The sequence below is a fragment of the Geospiza fortis genome, unplaced genomic scaffold, assembly GCF_000277835.1.
Source record: "Geospiza fortis unplaced genomic scaffold, GeoFor_1.0 scaffold111, whole genome shotgun sequence".
Taxonomy (NCBI): Eukaryota; Metazoa; Chordata; class Aves; order Passeriformes; family Thraupidae; genus Geospiza; species Geospiza fortis.
Window position 1 is genome coordinate 4005565 of NW_005054321.1, and position 12615 is coordinate 4018179.

At 38.7% G+C, this 12615-nt stretch overlaps 1 protein-coding gene across 1 annotated transcript in view; it reads left to right on the forward strand.

Moving 5' to 3' along the window:
- The window catches only part of COL14A1 (collagen type XIV alpha 1 chain), a 113016-nt gene that overhangs the window by 94973 nt on the left and 5428 nt on the right, over positions 1-12615 (forward strand). The window contains 5 exon segments of the mRNA XM_031056746.1: positions 3561-3614; positions 4497-4568; positions 6563-6598; positions 7015-7081; positions 7597-7785. Coding sequence (XP_030912606.1) covers positions 3561-3614; positions 4497-4568; positions 6563-6598; positions 7015-7081; positions 7597-7785 — 418 coding nt within the window.

Sequence of the window (12615 nt, forward strand, 5' to 3'; positions counted from 1 at the left end):
AAACTGTTTTGCAAGTATTATATTACTAGAACTGAGATCTTCTGTGTTTTTCTCAGCTTAGTTATCCCTTCCTCTTTAGTATTTATTGTCTTTAAGTATTTTAATTAGAGTGGTAGTAGTGCTGTAGAGTACTTAGGCAGGTTATTAAATCACACTGATTTTAATGGGTGTTAAGCATAGGGCTGATATTTATTGGGAGATCTCTGAGAACTTTGAACTGGGTATAATGTGATATTAGACTCATGAAGTGCTGGAATGGAGATTCTTTCTCCTTCAGTTTCTGATAATTGGAATCACTTCACTTTTACAGTTTGTTTTCTCTTCTTTTTGTTTTGATTTCTAGTGTTCATGCTTTCTGATTTTCTTTTTGAAATCAATTGAGGAAAGAGTTTCCTTTCTAATGTTGTAATTCCTTTCTTCTGTTGTAATTCAACACTTAACCTAAAATTTCTTTTTTGTTTTTCTGAACTTGGTTTTTAGTCCCTGACTAATTTGCTTTTTCTTGGGTTTTAGAAAGAAATAGAACGTCTTCCCTGTCAGTTATGTGAATTCATAAAAAGGTCATTTTCATAACGACATACTCTCCCTATGAAGAAGAATGGGATGTAATGAAAATACTTTGGGAAGGTTGAATGAGAGTAGAAAAGTTTTTTTCTGATAATAAAGCAAATATTAAGAATATGCATGACAATATTTTATACCTGTCTGGTAACCTGTTTAGGTCTTCATCTCAGACTCCACATGAGGAACAGTCCCCTCCTCTCTCATCAGCTTCCAGAGTGTCAGAAAAGATTTTATAAATGTAAAATGACTTATTTTTTTTGTGTGGCTGTAGCTGTGGTTGTTTGGTGTCCTTTCTTGCTGCCCCATATTTGCAGCTAGCAATATAGGGGAGTTTTAGTAAAGAGAACAGATCATGTTTCTCCGCCAACAGTCCCAAGCATTTCATGTTGAAAGACAGATCTTGAATTGGCAGTCATGTGTCCCAGGCTGCTGGGGTTTTTAAAAGGCTCTACATGAAAGTCCTTCAAGCCTGGCTCAGTAGCTTCAGTTAAGTTTTTGCTGGTATCTAGCCCTACTTGAAAAGTCACCTCTCCACAAATTGCCCCAAACAAATTCCAGGCTACAGAAAGCTCAAGAGTTTATAATGAAGTCAGCAGCAGTACTGATTTCAGCACCCTTGAGATTTTACCAGTGATGCCATTTGTATTTTGGCAAACAAAATCCCTTCTAAAATTTCTGTCTCTTTCTCTAGAACTGGTTTTTTTTCATGCCATTAGCAAAATATGTCTTAATTTAACTTTCCAAAGTGATTTAAACCTTGACTTTAAGACCTACATGCTAGGTCAGCCATCAAAATCTGTCCTATGCTGTTCTTGGACATGCAGTTCCATGGGAGAGAATCAGTGGCTTTGTGCAGAGTCATTTCTGTTCTGGATGTGACAGAGCTATGTAATTCCTCCAGTGTGCTATGTAATTCCTCCAGTCATCCCCCTTGGATTAGAGGTGGTTAGGCAAAGAGGAGAATTCAATAAATGGGAGATTAATAGCATCTACAAGGCTTCAGTACTCAGAATACAGCTTTGTGAATTCTCACTGTGCTCTATTTTCTTCTACATTACATACACCAAAAATTATGGGAGAAAGAGCCAGAAGAAATAAATTCCCACTCTTGCTGCCAATTTCCTGGTACTTACTAATCTCTGCTCTCAGCTCAAAAGTTCAGAATGAGTGTCAGATCCATTCTGGCCATCAGGTGGTCTGAGTAACATCATCTTCAAACGCTGCTGGCAGCACAAACAAATACCCTTAGTCTTTTACCAGCATGAGAGAATAGGTATTGCCATACTCTTTCTTGAACTGGGCTTCTATTTGATTTATATATAGCAATTTTCACATCTAGAAAATGAAGTACGAGATGATCTTTTGTGGGCAGTACAGACAAATGCCAAGAAAAAGAAACCCTAGGAGAATAGACAGGAGGTGATTACTGAGCAGCCAGGAGTAAGAGCACTGCTCAGAAGAAAGAAATTGTGAAATATATTCCAAGAAAATGTACTGCTGATCATACTGTTAATTCTACTCTTTGACTGGGGTGGGAGAAGAGAAAGACATATGGTTTTCTTTTTCTTTAGAAGCTTGTGTGACTCCACACTAGATCCTAGAAATCAGTGGAAAGCACACATTTCCCTCCTCCTAGTTAAATTAAGCCCTTAAAAGGGTCAAATGAGTTTTCATCATGCTTTGGAACGGAGCAAAAATAAATAGAGGTTTTACATATTTGCTTTAAAAAGTGAAACATGAAGGCATCAGCTTCATCTGGCTACACTGTGGAATATGAAGGGGTTTCCTTATCAAGTCTAAGGATACCTAGATAACATAATGGGAGTTGACTATGCAGCTTATTTTATGATCAAAACACCCGGCCACTAGAGCTTTTAGAAAACCTTTCCAGGTATATGGCAGATAATATTACTCCCCAGCCATTTTTTATGCCATATGATTGCAGATTTGAATAATAGTTTCCAAATTGTGCAAAGCATAAAACTAGTAGTAAATGTTATATTCATTACTAAAACCATGTCAGAAACAAAGATTTGGGAAAAAAATACAAACCAAAAAAGTTGTACATTTTTCTTCTGAAACTCCATGAGATACTGAGGCCTGGAATGTTCTTTACTGTGTGTGTCACCATAAACATTTTCAAACATTTCAGCAATAAACCAAACACTTCCCAGCATAAACCACCTTTCAAACTGGTCTTGAGCCAGAGGTAAAACCATATATCTCCTGTTCAGGCTGTGTAGTAATTAAAGAATTGTCTAATCACCAGGCTGGTCAGAAACCCAAGCTTTGCAGCGTGTGGATACAAAATGCACATATTGGTTAATTTGTATTAACTAAATTATCTTATGTAAAGAATACTTTATTAATAGTGTATTTTCCTCTACATCTGGTCAGTCTTTTTTTCTGTGATGTACTTGCTTTCCAGTTTCCAAGTTATCTTTAGTTTTTGGCTGTGGTTTCTGGAAGCTCTGAGGCACGTTCCTGATGGAAACCACATGAGCATTCCCGCTGCTTCCCGAAGCAGGACTCAGGGATGGCTGGAGCCCATGAGCAGCACTGCTGGGCACAGAGATCCTCTCTCTGTTGCCATCTTTCAGCACCTCATCAGTGGCACTGGGAATGCTTGCAGCCAGTGAGAACAGATGTAGAAACATGACCTTGTGGTAGAGAGGTTTGACAGGTATGAAGAATTTGGTATTGTTTTTTTTTGGTATTCAAAAAATTGCGTGGCTAGCTGGTTTGGCTTTTTTTTTAATCTTGGTAACACTATAGCTTCTTTTTCAGAAACAAAAGCTCCCCAGGGCAAAGAAGGGAATTTTTTTGTAAGACACTACTACCAACAGGTATTAATTTAGAAAAAAAACAAACAACCCAACAACAAAGCAAAACAAAACCAAAGAACAAAAGTACAAAATTTCTTCTAGATTAAACAGAACAGATTCATGAAGTACATATAAAAAGCTGGTGACATTGCATTTATTTATGTTTTATAGGGCTTTCCTGGCAAGGATGGACCCACAGGCCCACAAGGACCTCCTGGCCCAATGGTGAGTATTGCCCATGGAATTTCTTACTGCAAAAGTCAGCAGGATTTGGGGGGATTACAGATCACACTGTTATCTATGCTACAGTGGATAGAGCAAGGCCAAGGGAAGTCAGAATTCTCATGATGCACAGAGTTGGCCGAGAGCTGCTTGTCCAGTGTAACTTCTTTCCACTCCTACTTAGCTCAAGAAGAAAATGTCTCCCATGGGGAGGGGAGAGAGTTGTTCTGTCAATAGATTGATAGCTTGTTCTTAGTCAAGCAATGCACTATAAAGAGGGAATTACTGCTTTTAACATTTGAAACAAGACTTTCTTTTTGTCAAAAATTCCATAGGACTGTTAGCTGAAGTGAACCATCAAATTTTACTTGGTTTAGAGGCTGGAGGTGAGCACAGGTGCTCTCACAGAATAACCAAGGAAGAGAGCAGAGGCTACATCCAGCCTCTAATGCAGGATATATGTTGCCTTCAGAATCAGTCTCAGCCTTCTCAGTTGGGGCAGCTATGCAAAGTTAATGCCTTCTTAATAGATTTAAATATTAGATGAAGCTGATGGTTGTACTGAGTATTCTCCAAGCCATCTTGTTATTTTTTACAAAGAACATTCTGAGTCATCCCCCCTGAACACAGTATTGACATCACAGGATTTAGTCCAGTGGTTCAGCAATTTCTGCCTGTTCCAGAAAGCAACCCAAGTTATTTTTCTCAAGTGCTTTTCTCAGAGCTGTGCTTATGGTGCTCCTTTTCCTGCAAATTGTGTTTCTTAGTTTTCTCTCTGGGAATCTCCAGTCTTTGACTGACAGAACTGTCTGTGCACTACTTCTCATCAGGACTCGTGGATGTTGGTTGTCATCACCACTATTTTCCTCTTCTTTTTCCACACAGGGCATACCTGGTGCTCCAGGTGTTCCAGGTGTTACTGGAAGTCAGGGGCCACAAGGTGATGTTGGAGCTCCTGTAAGTAAAACTAATTAATATTTCACTGTCTGCTGTTGTGCATTGGTTGGTTTCTGAGCCTGTCTTCACTGTTTGACAGAACTCCTCAATATTTATTGCCTATGATCTGTTTGCAGTTAGTGGCTAAGTTAAACATCATATTGACCTTTCTTTGTTCATTCTTTGTAATTAAATATATTTGTTGATCTTACATACCATGTTTGGAATATAGGGATTAAAGTCAAAATACAATATTAAAACACAGAAGTTAAAAACACAACTATGTGAATTTGAAGTCTGTGTAATTACATTCTTCTTTTTTTTCCCTTTGCCCTTCCAGCAACTCTCTGGAAATTCAAGTCTTTGTTAACCTGAATATTTCCAAAATATTATTCTGATTTCCAAACTGTGAAAATATTATATGAATAAAAACATGGCTTTTGAGGTTACTCTGTGTTTAAATCAGAACAAATGACTAATGACTGGGGCTTTTATATAATTTATGTAATTTTTGGAAAATTATATGCTCTATATCTAAAATTAGTATTAGGAACCTCCAATATTAAGTTTATCTCTCAGATGTTATTTTTTATGAATTATTTTAAAAACCCCAGAAAAAATGACTGGAAGAAAGGAATGCAGCTATGAAATCAATGTGTATTTTATGTAAAAAAGAATAATTATAGTGGACTTTTTTGTCTCTGTAAGAGTTCAGACAATATTATGTATTAATGTTTAATTATAAAGCCTGCTCAGCTTTTTCCCAAGAATTACAGTAAACATCCTATTTAATTTTTAAAGACATCAGAAAAGGACAGTGTGTATTTTTGACTCTATTTGTAGAATAGAATTTTTTTTCCAAAATCCAGTTTGGTTTGGAGATTTAGGCCAATGCATGCATTTTCATTTGGCTAAGTGGAAATGAAATTAAATTGATTGATAATATATAAGCAAAGATAATAATCTAAATGCCCAGTTCTGCATAGTTTTTAAGTGTAATCATGGAATCTATAAAGGAGATTTGATGAGCTATGGAACCCTTACTATAAATATATAACATGTTGACTATGCAGTTCCTGTCCAAACACATGTTCCAGATACTGAACAAAATTTTCTAGAATGTGGATATTCCTGCGAGTCATGCCTGAGCTCTGCTGTGCATGGTTAGACTCTAGTAGTGCGGAAAAAAACAGGTGGCTGAAAAATTACTGAGCTTTCTATTCCAAAACATAGAATTATAGAGTCCTTAGAAATAGTCTTTTAGTCTTTGTAGGAGTTTCCTCTCTCCAAGGATAGAATAAGCTGTGCTTAACCATGTATCAGTCAGCTGGTTACCTACACAGAAGCACAGAACAGTCTGAGTTGGAAGGGAGCCACAAGGATCATCAAGTCCAGCTCTCAAGTGTTTGGCCCATACAGGCATCAAACCCATGGCCTTGGTGTTATCAGCACCAGGCTCTGACCAACAGACCTTTCCTTGCTTCAGAAGTTCCTGAGAAATGTGTAGCCCATCCCAAAAGCTGACACTGGTGAAGTTGCAAGTGCCCTAGACAACTTGTTTCAATCCATAATCCTCCTCACCATCATTACAGTTTGACATTATCCTTAATATCAAACGGAATTTTCTGTGCAGTTTAACCCCATTGCTTGCTCTATTCATAGTGGATGCAGAGTCTCAGCACAGCAAATTTCAGGCTGGTATTTTGCAAAAATTAGACCTGTTTCAGCCAGGTGAAATGCATCATGTGGTGGCCTGACCTTGCTATCATTTCGAATAAGTGAATTCAGTGTGTGGCAAACACTTGTGAAAGTCATTGTTCCCATGTAATTGCCAAAGTGAACATTTTGTTGAGTACTGAAATGATAGAAGTGTATTTGTCATTGTCACATAACCTACTGAAAGCTTGTTATTGTTTATTTCTTTACTATGAATCTGCAAGGCAAACAAAGTTCAGGTGTTAAAAATTTTGAACAGAACAAAATGAGAATTAATTTTGTATTAAATCTTTTCATAGGGTCCTCCTGGAGCTAAGGGGGAAAGGGGTGAAAGGGTAAGTCTATGTTCATGTTAGCTGTGGGTTTTTTTCCTGCCTGGCCTTCTTTCTCATAAAGAACTTTAAAAAAAAAATATGTTTCTCTGTGTTTACAGGCACAGTAGTTTTCTCTTTGCAATTAAGTAAACTTTCCTTCTTTTCCAGACATGATCTTTTACATAGCTACATTAATGTTTTCAAGGTGGGAAGTATGTGGCAGTAAGCACGCCTCCAAATCTCTCATTAGGGTTATCTTCTCAGACCTCTGATTGCTGGCCAAAAAGAGAAATGGGAACCAGTGAAATCACAAAATTTCTTTGGCTTTCCTTTCTCATCTGTGAGGATATGATGTCTCAGCAATAATAAATATCCTTCTTTGCTCAAAGTGCTGTCAGCTCAGGAGTGTTTCATGACTCTGTGCTGCTGTTATCCAGGGTGATCTCCAGTCCCAGGCAATGGTCCGGGCTGTTGCTCGTCAAGTGTGTGAGCAGCTCATCCAAGGCAAGTACACGGACAGTCCACATGCTTCTCTCTCTGGAATGGATCTTTTCCTGCCCCAGCTACTTACAAATATGACACTTTGCAAAATATCCAAGGGGTTCTGTTTGTTTTAGACTAGACAGTTGAGATTTATGTTTCAACTAGATTTATGTTCAACCGGATTTGTGTCCAACTAGAGCTGATTAGCATCAGCCTTCTGAAAAAAAAGCTGGAATTGTCTGCAAGCTATTACAGTTTACAGAAGCTTATGCTGCACCAGTTTTAAATTTTTATAGACATAAAATACAAAAGCTTCCCAAAACCTTGCCAAAGTAAGAAAATAAAATCCTGCACAATAGTTCTTCCATTTTCTGTGCACTCTGTAACCTACTACTTCTCCCCCAACAAGTGTACAACTTCATAATACCAAATCATGACAGACCACAGCCTTGAGAATCTGCCAGTACTCTGCTGAAACTTTGCTGAACCAGATTTTCCACTGCTTCTTGAAAATTACAACTTTTTTTTCCTGACAGGTCATATGGCAAGATACAACTCAATTCTGAACCAGATCCCAAGCCAGTCTGTCTCAACTCGAACCATCGCGGGACCTCCTGGTGAGCCAGGTCGGCCAGGGGCTCCAGGGCCACAGGGTGAGCAAGGATCTCCAGGCATGCAAGGGTTTCCAGGAAGCCCTGGTCAGCCAGGAAGACCAGGAGAAAGAGGTAGGCTTCATACTTCACAAATACAAAATTATACCTCCCTTTCATGATACATTCTAACAGCTTTTTGTATCCTGTCTAAATGTGAAAGCAACATTTTCTCACTAATTAATTAGTGAGCTTAATACAGACCATTATGAAGACTCCAGAGACTCTGTCATGAAAGTCATGCAGGCTTTGCCAAGTGTGTTTTGGCAGGACCAGACAGAGGTTTAATGTTTAACTGCTGAAGATTGGTGGAATTTAATTGTGCTCATCCCATCACATCGTGCTTCTTCTTAGTAAGACCTCAAAATGAGCAGAATCCCTAAATATATAAGCAAAAGAGCAATTGAAGAAAGTCAGATGCAAAACTGATGTGGGGAAAGGCTGAGCTTTTCTGATAATTTCAAATGTGTCAGTCTAGGAATTTCTGAGTCATGGCCACCTGAAAGGAGCAAGATTGATAAGAAGAAGGAAAAATTCCTAGTTTGAGGGGTTGAGAGAATCAAGAAGAAATGGTGAGGTCAGAGAGAAGTAATACACTTAACATTTACAAGAATTCTCTTCTGTATTCTCATATGAAGGCTAGATCCCATTCTCCTTTCCTCCACGAGCATTGTCTAATAACAAAACATGTTCCATGTTTGATTTACTCTCTTTCTGTGCAGCCTGGGCTATATTTTGTGTCCCAGAGTAGCACTAACCTCAGGACACAATACTGAGTAGATCTGTAATTGTGAAAGTGCTTTGAAGAACATCACATGAGGAGGTGACCAAAAATTCAAGAGACAAATGTGATATTCACAAGCAGCGAATTGGTGTTGCTGTTACAAAATCTGCTAACTGAGATTTTAAAAATTAATTGCTGTGTAGAGTGTTCAGGAGCTTAATAGTTCCAGTTCACAGTAGCCATTATGACCATAGTTATAACATTGTTTTTAATAGAAAGTCTTTGAGTGAACCTGTGAGTCTTGCCCTTAAGACTGTAAATTCCATTACCATTTTGAAAAAGAGGCAAGGTTTCAGGTACTGACCCTTCAGTCCTGCTGTTGCCTGCTCCAGCTCAGCAAAAACCAGGCACTGTCCAGAAAGGAGGAGGAATGAGGGAGTGTGAGACAAGTAGAAAAGAAGATTGGAAGAGACAGCAGTTGAGGAACTGACTTTAAAAAGGGTGATCTGGAGACACTGAATGCAGATTTCAGGATATTTGATTCCACACCAGCATATTTTAGATATTTCCCTTCTTTTTGGGAAGAAGTTTTTCAAGCTAGGACTTCAGAAAAGGGACAACCAAAACACCAGGCTACAAAAAAAAACGAATGTGTCCAACATGTTCTGTACTTTCCATTGTATTTGCTGAGCTGATGTCCAGACACACATTGTGGGATCACAGAGTGATTAGATACAGTCATTTAATTGAAATATTATGTGGGTTGGCCCACTGCAGACAATATTAATGTTTGGGAAGCAGCATTGACAGCAGAGTACAGAAAAGGTAAAAAGACATTAGAAAGAATATTGCCCCTTCCCTCCCTATTACCCTTTCCTTCTGCTGCAGACTCTTGGGGTATTTCTGAATCCATTTCTAAGGAATTGTTCTAAGCTAACCCCAAAATGCAAAACTGAAAATTAAAAACTATTTAACCAGCTTCATGGTTGTGGAGAATGATTGGAAGTTTTTCATGGATTCCCAATTCTCACTTGATTCCTAATGACATATCATACATGGAAGCAGCAGACTAAATTTGCTCAGCTTCTGGATGGAAGGAAGGGTTTTAAAGTTTCCAGTGACAACAGAGAGGAGGGTAAATGGAGTCAGACTCCATCCCTTGCTGTGTTCTGAAACACTGTTTGCATTTAACTTGTTCAGCAAACACAATGTATGGTCCTGTACTGAAGATCTCCAGCCAGCCACCTGGAAGTCTTTATGTAAAATGTGTTTCTTTTCACTAATGGCATCAGCATTTTGGCTGTATATGAAGCCAGTTTAATGTTTAAGCCCAGTGCCTGATTAGCAGCTCTGAAAGTCAGGCTCCACGTTTAAGTTCAGGAAATGCCCTGCAATAGAGTGTGCTAAGTAATAGTCTTTATGAAGAAAAAACCACCCGTTTGCTTATCTAGTAGTGTTGCTTTTTCCCCCTCAAACTTTTGGAATTGCTGCAGGAGCCTGTTACTGGCTCTGAGCTGAGTGGCAAGGTGGCAAGGTTCTGGTAGAGCAGGAAGATAAAAAGGTGGGGGGAGGCCAGATGTTTCTTTCAGCTCACTTCTCTTGCCTACCATCTCTTCAATCCCAGCCTGCAAGGAGGGGGCACTTCAGAAAGCAGGTGTGGAACTGGTTAGAAATGGTGCAGCAAAGAGAGCTGTACTGGAAATGTCAGCAGTGAGAGACATCAGTGAACTTCCCTGCTAACTTGCCTGGCCAACAGCTTCTTTTCCCTTGTTTTCCTTGTCACTCTGCCAAGCATTAATCAGAGGCTTTGGAAAGAGACACGGATGAGTGTATGGAGTTCTGCTAGAAACCTCCACTTGAACTTCTAGGTCCATGATGTCCCATTCCTGGGTGGGATTCCTCTCACTAGTAACACACCAAGCTGGTCCTTCCAAGAAAGACCACCTCAGTGAGAAAGGACAAGTCATTCTCTTGACAGATCCAGTTCTCAGTGTCTGTTGCCAGCTGAGAGGCCACGTTGTATTACCAGGCCTCTACACTACATAATCTCAGACAAATTACTAGAATTTTGCTCTTTGCTAATTTGCATAACTATAGGAGTTTGGAAAAAAACCAAACACTGATTATTCACAGCCCTCATCTCTATTTTAATTTTAACTAGCTCACAGCAGTGGTTTCTGTTCTCCTTTCAGCTAGTTTGAACATATTTTGATTTGGTTTTGTATATAATCTGGGATTTAAACAGCTAGTGTCTGGCTTCTGAGTGCCCAGGAAGTAGTTGTACCTCTGCAAAATGGTATAGAAACCAAAAGAATCAACATGTTATTTTCTTCTTTTTGGTTTCCTGTTATTTTTATAATACACGGGTTGTTTTCTCAACTTTGTGGAAAAAATGGAAAAGCCATAGTAAAATTATTCTGGGGCACTGCTAACTTTCAGATGCTGTGAAAGTGCAGTTCTACTACTGAATAGACTTCAGCTCTTATGTGGTGTGGTCTGAAGTGAATAAAACTTAAAGCTACTCAGCCATCCCACTATGATTAAAGTACAATAAATACCTGAACTGTCACTGGGAAAGTCACTGTTCTCAAGCACAGCTTCATCCTTATTTGCTTCCTGGCTTCGTATGAAAGAGCCCCAGTTAAACATGTGTTATCAAAAGACACATTTACAGCTGTGATGGCAAAATTTCAGTGGAATTAAATGGAACTTTTGCCAGTTTTGTCAATTAAATATTTTTATTTCCAGTTTTAGCTTCATCTGGATTAAAAAAAGAAAAAAATCACAACCATGTGTTATTTTACACTATGCTCACAGCTGAACATCTTGAAAAGAGGATGTTTTTGGTAGTAGTTTAATTTTTTCTTATGTGCAATACATAGTTCTCCTCACAGGACAGTATTCTCTTAAAGACAAAATTAGATAAAGAACACCTGAGATTTCCATTTGTGCAGATACCATGGAAATCTATTTTTCTTTGCTAGAGAATGTGTGCATGAGCTTGGTGTGGTTTTCAATAACTGATGCTATCAGAGTTATCTTTAGCGAAGGGTTGGAAATCATTGATTTCAGTTGCTTGTGATCTCCATGGGGCTGAAATTAAGACATTGCTTATTTTGGATGGGGACAAGACATAAACCCATGGCTAGCATGAAGGGGAGAGACAGTTTGATAGTATTACTGAAGCATGTCCAGAGCACAAACATGAAAGCAGTTCCTGGGACCTGAAGGCATTTTTAACTCAAATGGCAAGTTTTGAAACACACTTTCATTCTGAGGGCAATTACCCATTGCAGTAACCTACAATGCAGTAACCCACAAGAGGGATGGCTTGTCTGGTTGGCTTTCTGTAAGCCATGCTCTGCTGGCACCAAAGATGACTTGGGTGAATTTTGAATATTCTGCCATTTATTAGAAGTGAGCTAAGAGGTCTGTGAATCTCTTAAATCCCTTAGGGAAGCTCATGGCTTTAACTCATGAGCATTTTGCCTTAGGAGTAGGATATTTTTGCATCAGTGTTTATGTTCTCTTTAACTTGGATAAACTTTACTGGAAATCAGACTAAAAGAAACCTGATGCAGACTTTTATCTTGGCCTTCAGTGTTTGCTTTCAAAGAAGATTTGCCCTGCACAAGAGATTCATCATTTATTCTAGAATTAATGTTTTCTTCTTAGCCTGAGTAGATTTGTTCCATGTTTAGCATTTCTTACTGACATTTTATCCTGTGAACATCACCTACAAGTATGTAGTTTGGTGTGTGTTAATAATTATAATTGAGTGCATGGTAGGCTGTGATTTCAAAACATTGTGGCTGTTGCCTTTGAAGTCACCAAGTAATGTTACCATGCAGTAGGATAAGCAATGGTCCTTGTACTAAACAGCTGTGTAGATTGCAGATGGTTGTAGTGGATCAGTCTTCTCAGGAAAAAAGCAATTCACACAAACAGACTTTGCCTTTTGCAAAGGGCAAACCTTTCCCTGCAGGTCCTGTGGGGCAAGAGATAATTTGGACACACTTACCTTCTTACAAGGCCTGCAATACAGAGAATTACAATGAGTTTCTGCATATGTTTGGAGCAAGCCAGGGCTAAGCAGAATTTCAAGCATGTGGAAAAAGCCACCACCATCCTTGCTTCAAAATTATGCAACTGAAGGAAATAAAAGGCAAAAAAGGGAAAGA